The sequence below is a fragment of the Macadamia integrifolia genome, chromosome 2, assembly GCF_013358625.1.
Source record: "Macadamia integrifolia cultivar HAES 741 chromosome 2, SCU_Mint_v3, whole genome shotgun sequence".
In the NCBI taxonomy this organism is placed as follows: Eukaryota; Viridiplantae; Streptophyta; class Magnoliopsida; order Proteales; family Proteaceae; genus Macadamia; species Macadamia integrifolia.
Genome location: NC_056558.1, coordinates 3,848,295 through 3,857,518, shown reverse-complemented (window position 1 = coordinate 3,857,518; position 9,224 = coordinate 3,848,295). Strand labels below are relative to the sequence as shown.

Genomic DNA, 9,224 nt, shown 5'->3' with positions numbered 1-9,224 from the left:
TGATTAAGCCACTAACTCTAGGAAAGCCAATGGCTCAACCTGTTGTCTACAAAATATGAGGAGAAAAAATTATAAATCGCTGAAACCACTCACATGGGGTGTTTAGTATTCATCTTCACTACTTTTAGTGAAAGTAGGATAGTTTTCATTCAACTCTATTAAGACTCGGTTCATGCTGTGGGGTTACTATGGGTCGCAAGGCTAGTCAAGCCGAATGCTTGAATACCCGTAGTTAACAAAAAAAAAAAACATATAAATCATTGGGTAATTATAATTTTTTCCTTATTATGTCTTTTGTACTTTTTTCTTTTCTTGGCTACCAAACATAGCCTTACATAATCATGTAATTATAATTTTTACCTTATTATGTCTTTTGTACTTTTTTCTTTTTTTGACCACCAAACATAGCCTTACATAATCATGTTCAAACATTCATCATGATGGCACTGCAACAAGAAGTTAGTCCAAACAATGTAAGGCTTCGATTGAGAATTTTGGTGAATAATCAAACTCATAGATAAATGGCTTCTCAGGCAACATTTACATTAGTTGTGGTGTGGCACGTTCCTTACGAGCAAGCAGTTAGGTTAAGATAAGGAAGGCTATCCTTGGCAATAAGGATCAACCCTACAACATTGTGGTGATCAAGCTCTATGACTATGCATCTCTTTTCAATAACCGAAGGTTGATACATCAAGTGGCTATAATGGAGTCGATCTTTGCAATGCTTAATGTGTTATTGTATCAAATCATAATTTAGTTAATCAGTAAAATCCACCCCTAAATTAGGATCATAATCCACCAATATGACTAATTATTATCCAAGGTACCTACCTAGAAATTGGAAAGAATATTCAGATTTGAATAGTTTGATGGTTCAGGTCAAGATTTGCCCTCTATCCATTTCTTGTCAGAGGATCATTTTTCTTCTCTGTTGAGGTGTTCTCCATTGTATACCATTTCAAAGTCATTGGACTTTTGCATTATTCACGAAATGAAAAAATCAACTTTATTTGCTGCACATCCTTTTCCCCATGGAGTCAAGTATTTACATTGTCCATGGGAATGAAAAAAAATCTAATTTTATCCCACTCCAAACTCCTAAGCCCATTCCTATCTTTCACCTCATAAAGATATGGAACTCATTTTTTTAGGCCCCGTTTGTTTAGAGGGGAGTTTGGAGATGGGAATGCTGTTAGTATGGCACCAATATATTAGTTGGGTAAAAGACAAGGAAAGTAATATTTCCCACCCCAGCAGTGTTTGGTTGGCTTGCTTAATGTAAAATCATCCTTAGAGGAGCTGAACCTGGTTTCATTCATGGTTTATTCCCTAATCCATTAAAAAACGGGGTACAACGACGAAAGCTCAATCAGTGTGGAATTGTTTTCAAATAGCGTGATTGTTGCTACTTGGGAGGAGAAAACGTTGTAGAGAGAGAGAGAGAGAGAGAGAGAGATTGTTCAAATAGTGCATCAAGTTTTAGAGCCTGATTTTTAGAGAGAGGAAGGAAACAGGTGAGGAGATAGAAAGGGGTTGTAGCAGAGAGACGTGATGAGCGGTGACGAAAGGTGCTGCAACAGCGGTGTGACTTTGCATTGACAGTAATCTAAGGAAGTTTGAAAAGGGCTGGGGTGAAGGCCATGTATGGGGTGAAGGCCATGTCTGACAGAAAAACTCAAGAACTGATGTTGTCTAAAACTTTTCCACCCGAAAATAACTAAACACTTCACTTTCCCATGCTTCCGGGAAAGTAAATACAATTCTTTTTCTCTTTAAATCTCACTTCATCAAAATCTCTCAAAACAAACGGGCCCTTAAGGTTCCCATTTCATATTCTCCTCTAAACAAACGGACCAAAGGGTTCCTGAAGACTGGAGAGAAAGAAAGATAGGTTTCCCATTCCATACACCCCTCAAAAAGAAGGTTTCAAAAACCGGAGAATCGGATCTAGAATCGGAATATTCCTTCCGAAATTCTCATGAATCGGTGGATTTTCAGATCAAAATGGCTGATTTTAGGGCTATTGGAACGATTTATGCTCCTCTTCGTTGACGAACTCGTCTTTCTCCTTATTCTCACCTCGTCACTGCGTCTCAAATCTAAATTAGGGTTTTAATTACTCCTCTGAAACCATCATTTCTTCTCTCGGAGGCTAGTTAATTGTTTTTGTCCTTCTCTCTTGCCTTTATTTCAATCTTCTTAGTCATTCAAAGCTGCATTCATTGGCTTCCGTCCTTCTTCCTCTCGTTGCGTTTTTGATCTTTGTAGCTTTGTTCTGTTCTGTCATTTCTAAATTTTGTGGGTCTTTTTAGAGATCTATGGAGGAGAGCCCGTTGTGTCAGTGGAGCATGATTCGAGCACTTCTCTCCATTCTCCAGTGGTGGGGCTTCAATGTTACTGTGATTATCATGAACAAATGGATCTTTCAGGTATGTCTCTGGATTCTGAGATTGCACAGTTTTGAAACATTTTAAATGGATACTTTTTCGCTTTCATCATATTGTTCGATTTTATTTGGGTTACTGTCGGAAAATTCTGGATCAGACTTTCTTTCTGTTGCTTATGCGACATTTTTCTATGCTTATAATTTTTTAGCAGATAATGGGCTGTAGTAGGCTTCAAAGAAGTTTTCGGCATTGTTTACTTTTACTTTTTCAAAATTTCCCCCTCGTTTATTGGGCGTTGTCCGGAATTTGAATTTTTTTTTTCTTTTTTTTTCTTTTGTGTTAAAGGAATGTGAATAATCCGTTACTTTTTTTGGTAGAAAATTTAATTTACTCTGTTGAGGATGAAGAAATGAACTTAATTCGATGGCTTACCAGATTCAGTTACATATTGTGGTTCTAGACCTCTGAAATTAATTATAGGTGCTTCTGCCTCAGTATTATATCATAATGCTACTTTGCTGTTCCTCATTTCTGATTCATAAGTTTCTGGATTTCATTGCCTTTAGAATTTTCAACTACATTATTGCTCTAAGAACCTTAGTGAACTGATCGCTGTCCTGTAAGTTATTAGGGTGCCAAATAAAATTTTCAATACATGAATCTTACCTCATGCAACATTAGGAAATTCAAACTATTACAAATGGGACTTCGGCTCTTCCTGTATACCAAGAAAAGAAAAGAAAAAAAATGATACAGATTCCTTTATGATTTTCTTGGCGTTTGTAAAGCTCCAGCAAGGAGAGGAGATTCCTACTTTAAACTTCAAAATCACCTTGAGATGTACAATTTCTATCGCCGCTGAAAAATAATGTCGCCCTTCGGACTAGAAAAAACTGAGTACGGTGAGAAAACTTCTCTTTTTTCTCCTCCTCTTGACAAACTAGCATTCCGTCCTCTTTCACTGGCATGAAGTTTTCGACAGTTCCTCCAGCAAGCAATGGATCGTTGCGACAACAGAACACCTCCAAGAAGCAAAGGATCAGACCCTGAGGAGTGTGTGAAAGGAGGGAAAGAAAAATATTCTAGGGTTTCAGCATTACAGCAACACACAACTCTGTTCTTTCTGCAACTCATCTGTGTCCTTCCATGGCAAACTTGAACTCGCCATGAAACCTGGATCACAATCAGACATTCATCAAGAATTGGATCGTAGCTATTTTGTTTGGAGGAGGCCAAACTTGGTTAAGCCGACCAGATTTGTCTTCCAAGGTTGGCACACTCGAGACTGTAGCCAAGCTTTCTACCATCGATTCTGCTGCTGAGATTGTTTAGTTGGGCCAAGCGGTCGAGCACTGGCTGATTTTTTGTTTCGACTGGTATGCAACCGATTGCAAGTGGTCGGATCGCCTCGTGGCTGGATTGTCACAACCATTTCGTCCAGCACTGTTTGCATGGCCTATGGTTGTAGCACAAGTGGGGCTTGAGGGCTAGCCATGGCATGGGGTGGTGCCAATGGCATTTTTGTAATTAAATTTCCAATGAGTATGATTTTTCATGGGGTCATGTCTCCTTCTGAAAAAACCTAAAAAGCATAAGAGTTACCTTATAGTGGAGTGATAGATTGTCAAGGAGTGTAGCTTTTGGTTGTGTGCCCTATGCTTGTGGCCTGAGGCCCATTGTCCTTCTACACACTTCACCTAGTGATCCCCTTTAGAGCTAGGTTGTAATCTCCCCTTCAGTTAATGCAATTGCTTGCCTTTCTACCATTTGTGTGTGTGTGTGTGTGTGTGTGCGCCTGTGCTTTTTCTTTCTTTCGACTCTTAACTTGGGTTACTCGTGGCCATCGCGTGCTATTGAGTGCCGCTTGGACGCTCATTTCAGTTGGTTTGTAACAGGATGGCCTTGAGGGCTCTCAGGTGCCTTGTGTCAGCTTGTGCGGCCAGATGCCTTGAGAGCTCTCAGGCATCTTCTGGCCATTTGGAACTGGTCAGACCGGTTGGGCGGTTGGTGGCCCAGTAGAGGGCTTTTTGATCCACTTTTTGACGTGACATAAATTCAACCTATTTAATCATTTTCCAAGTCAACCTCCAGTTTAAGGTCCTTCCCCGCCCGAGGCCATCCACCAAAAGGTCTAAGAAAGGGTTATACCAATAGGCTTGGTTTTTAGGTCCTTTTTGGTCTTGGGTGAGTCACCTAACACCTACTATTGAGAATCACCTTACATGCATGCTTAGGAATACAGAGATATAAAAGTTACAAATTACATCCTAAGTCATAAGAGACCACCCTTTTGATGAAATCTTGTTGAGGTGAATCCTGTTGAAGCTCTTGACCCATTGGTGCTTTGGATGATCTCCAACTTGACTGGACTTTCAAAGACTCTTTATCACCATTTGATTTGTCACTTGCTGCTGAACATGGACTTACTGAAGTGTATGGACACTGCAAGCCAAAGACATGGGACTTACACAAGGGCTCTTGATATCCTCTTAAATATGCCACTTGATGCTGAACATGGACATACTGAAGTGTAGAGACATTTCATGCCATTTGGGGGTTGTCACTAGCTGCCACACACCAGAAGGCCAAGATACTTGATCATCCATGAACTCCATTGCTCACACACCGTCCTGCACACTTACAAACCGACTAGATGAGGTTAGATATATCAAGATAAGTAGATTTGTTTCCTTTTTGGAGACAGTATCACCAAAAACCTACAAGCAATGCCTTATATATGACATTTCTCTTTACTTGGGTTATTGATCCTCAAATTTTCTTTTAATTTAAGTGGGCATGTTTATAATTTAGCATATGCAGAACCTGATGCATTTTCTTTGTACAGAAATTGGATTTTAAGTATCCTCTGTCAGTGTCCTGCATTCATTTTATCTGCTCAGCTGTTGGAGCATACTTGGTAATCAAGGTACTGAAGCTTAAGCCATTGATAGAGGTTAATCCTGAAGACCGTTGGAGGAGGATATTCCCTATGTCATTTGTGTTCTGTATCAACATTGTACTGGGGAATGTGAGCTTACGATATATTCCAGTTTCTTTTATGCAGACTATAAAATCATTCACCCCTGCAACAACAGGTCGGTACGAGATTGTATTTGCATCAATGTTAACCGTGTAGTATTCTCTTAGTGTTACTATCTTACTGTTAATGTGTCAAGTGTCAACGATTTCTGACTATTTCCCATTCTGTTAGTGTTACTAACTTATGATTAATGTGTCACGATCATTTCTGACTACTTCTTACCCAAAAGATAAAAAAGAGAAGGTTTTGTCTAGAGGATCCCATGGTTGGTGTTATTTAGCTTGGAACAAGGTTCAAAATTTTGGTGAAACAGGCCATTTTGCCCCAATGTGAAAACCAAAAATTTTCTTCGAAATGGGGGCAAAATTTGCTCCTTTTTTCCGAAACTGAGAGAAATGGCCATCTTGAGGCCTAAACATTGGAATTTTGCATTGCAATTTCAAGAAGAATTTAAGCAATATGAAATGTTTGAAAGATCAGGAAAAAAAACTCCCAAAGCGGTAGTTTGGCTTTGGACCCTATGTTTTTAGTGTTATTGTAACTTATTATATCCTTTTCCTTTTTAACCTATTATACACATAATTTAGGCCTTACACACACAACATTTAAGCAAAACAATTGAAATAAGCATTAGGAATGAGGAACCATATGATGAGCAAGTATTGCTTCTGTCAGGTCCATGTAGCCGACCCCATTTAGTTGGGGTAAGGTTGTTGTATTCCACAATTATCAAAGTGTGAAACCATTTAACATTTCAATCATACACAAATCCAGTCTATTGTCAAAGAGTGCCATCATAGACAATAAGTAAAAATTTCCAGTTGTTTAGCGTTCAACAATACAAGTTTACTACTCCAAGTCTGTCAATAGACTCAATACCAATTACTATTCTGTGGAGGGTCAAAATCACTAGGCTGACATGGGACTGATGGAAGTGTTGCTCGGACTTGATGACATATAACAGCTATGTCATCCTCTAGTTGAAGAATCTCTCAAAGTCCACCACAATAGCCCTGAAGATGGAATAATCAATTTATGCAAGATGACCCACCTTAGGGTATAGATCACTGGGTTGTGAAGATTCATATGTCAACCCATCATAACTGCTTGGTGTAGCGGGCATATATGGATGTTTGGGGGACCGGGTATGGGAAGATGCTCTCCATGAAAGATGATCCACTTTGTGATTGGCCCTCAGACTCGGTGGGGAATATAGAACCACCACTATATTGGCTATATCCACTGTACCCGCCATATCTGCTACAATCAGAACTGAAGCTATCTTGGACAATGGAGGGTGCACACCATCATCCATACCCACCATATTCACTACCCTCCTCAAGACTGAGGCCTCTAAGAGTATCGGACAAGCTATTAATGTCACATCCTCCTTGTTAGGACTATTGGCTGTTATTGTTGTCAACAGTCATTTGAGCAACACACTCACGCAATGAGTTGGCACAGTAAAGTGTCTGTACATGTGACTACTGATGAGTATTGGAGATGAGGTAGGTGCACAGATGTGTATTAATTAGTACTGGAGATGAGGTAGGTGCACAGGTCAGTACTGATGGCATGGGTGTGTACTGATGTCCAGTGCAGTGGAAATGTCAATTCTGGCAGCTGGTAGTGAATCCTAGTGGTGTGCAGGTGTGTACAAGTATCAGACATGATGTGGGAGTGCTGGAAGTGATACACAGGTGATTGGGTAGTGCTGGCAGTGTCAAACAGTTACTTGGCAGAGCATGCATTGACTAGATAGTGAGAGTCAGTTTGACAGTGATACAAGGTATTTGGGCTTGTGTAGTAGTGTTCGATATTGATTGACAATGGTTGGCACTGATTTGCAGCATGTGGGTGCCTTGGGTGAAATATGCACTCAATTTGAAAAGTGACTTCATAAGCTCATGTGGATGAGTCTACTTTGGAGCCAATTTAAGTGGGCCAAATGGAAGAATTTGAGGAAGAAATGTTGATGAAAGTTGTAGTACGCTGAGTCTTCTTTCCAACGCAATCAGGATCACGGAAATTCAATTCTGTATGGAGTTAAATGACAATTTCCATATTGTCACGCGAAAATGGAGCAGAATGAGAAGGACCTGGAATTTTGAAGGTTGCATGGGTAACATGTGGTATGAGGTGGTTAGTATTTATGTAAAAAAAGTATATATTTCATATTGTGAGGTGGCAGTCCATGTGCTAAGACCATGAACCAGGTATTTGGGGCTCAAACCGCATGCTTCAGCCACAGGCTAAGAGGCCATGGGCAGGGTGTGGCATGTGCAAATAGCACAGGGGCACCAGCCATGCCACACAGCAGCTAAAATGAAGGATTTTGGCAAATAAGATCCTGGTTTTGTAGTAGTTATGGAGCTTGTGGGCGAAAGGAGCAAAGTTTTATAATTGACAAAATTTCACAATATTGATAAAATCTTGACATTATATAACACAATTGGATTGTTTCGCACAAATTTCCTTATATCTCACTGATCTCCCATCAGTCTCAAACAAATAAAGGAAATGCCTCAAAAGTGAGTCCAAAGTGACAATTATGAACATACCACTAATATGAAATTGCACTTTTGTGATTTTATGAATCTTTACACGTTCTCTTTAATCACTTCGCTTTCTTGTTTCTAATTGAAATTTTCGTGGTGAGATTGGTGTGAGGTTCTTTATAACATGGAGCCACTCCATTTTGCTAATTGGAAAGAGTCTCTGATTTGGTGCTGAGCTAAATAACACTGGTCCTGGTGTCAATTAGATCCCCCCCCCCCCCCAAAAAAAAAAAAAATAAATATATAAATAACTAAGAAAATGGTTCTGATTATGCCTTTAATACAGTTGTCCTGCAGTGGCTAGTTTGGAGGAAATACTTTGACTGGCAAATTTGGGCTTCTTTGGTACCCATTGTTGGAGGAATTCTTCTCACCTCTGTTACTGAGCTTAATTTCAACATATTTGGATTTTGTGCTGCATTATTTGGTTGTCTTGCTACATCCACGAAGACTATACTTGCAGAGTCTCTACTTCATGGATACAAATTTGACAGGTACTCCGTTTGTTCCTGTTGTCTTTTTATCATTTTCATTTTTGGGTCACTTCCTTTCTTCCTTCGTCAAACCTGTGTCCTTGTTTTGTATCAAGTCTATAGACAGTACTTTTGTGTTTCATTTTAAAATCGTCACATACATATTAGTAGGATTTTTTTAACCGAATCTTTCTCTTCATTGCTAACATGTGAATGTTGGTTGAAGTTAAATAACAATTCACCTTGCATTGTTGTATCTGATTGCTTCTGCAATTTATTTTTTTATCAGCATTTGGTTTATCTTGATTGATTTGACAACAAAGATGGCTTTAAAAATATTCGGTTGATGAAGCAGGATCTGTGTAGCCAAACAAACCTATTTAGTTGGGAAAGGGCTTTTTTTTTCCTATTATGTTTTAAAGCACGGCTTAGTTGGGTTTTGTTGGATATTTGGTTAATCTTGATTAAAAGCTTGCTATGTGTCAGCATTAATATTTACTTTTAGAGTTTATTTTTGCTGTCATATTTGTGATATACACTAGTTCCACAAAAGTTTAATTCCTGCATTATGTTCATTTATGAATAACTAATCTTATTTTCTACAATGCTGTACTCTTTGGCACATGTGCTTTTTTTTTTTTCTTCTCTTAAAATTGTATTAATGTATGGTGCATTTTCATTCTTCATCGATAAGCATGTGTAGTTTACCTCTTGTTTTGGTTATGCTTCCCATCTTTCAATAAACCTTTTTTTTTTTTGGGGG

General features: G+C 39.0%; 1 protein-coding gene across 1 annotated transcript in view; it reads left to right on the top strand.

Moving 5' to 3' along the window:
* The first annotated feature begins 1,871 nt into the window (after positions 1-1,871).
* LOC122070436 (UDP-galactose transporter 1) overlaps positions 1,872-9,224 on the top strand; it is a 10,023-nt gene continuing 2,670 nt past the window's right edge. Inside the window, exons 1-3 of the mRNA XM_042634586.1 lie at positions 1,872-2,432; positions 5,236-5,485; positions 8,275-8,482. Coding sequence (XP_042490520.1) covers positions 2,322-2,432; positions 5,236-5,485; positions 8,275-8,482 — 569 coding nt within the window. The 5' untranslated portion in view covers positions 1,872-2,321. The remainder of the gene's footprint in view (positions 2,433-5,235; positions 5,486-8,274; positions 8,483-9,224) is intronic.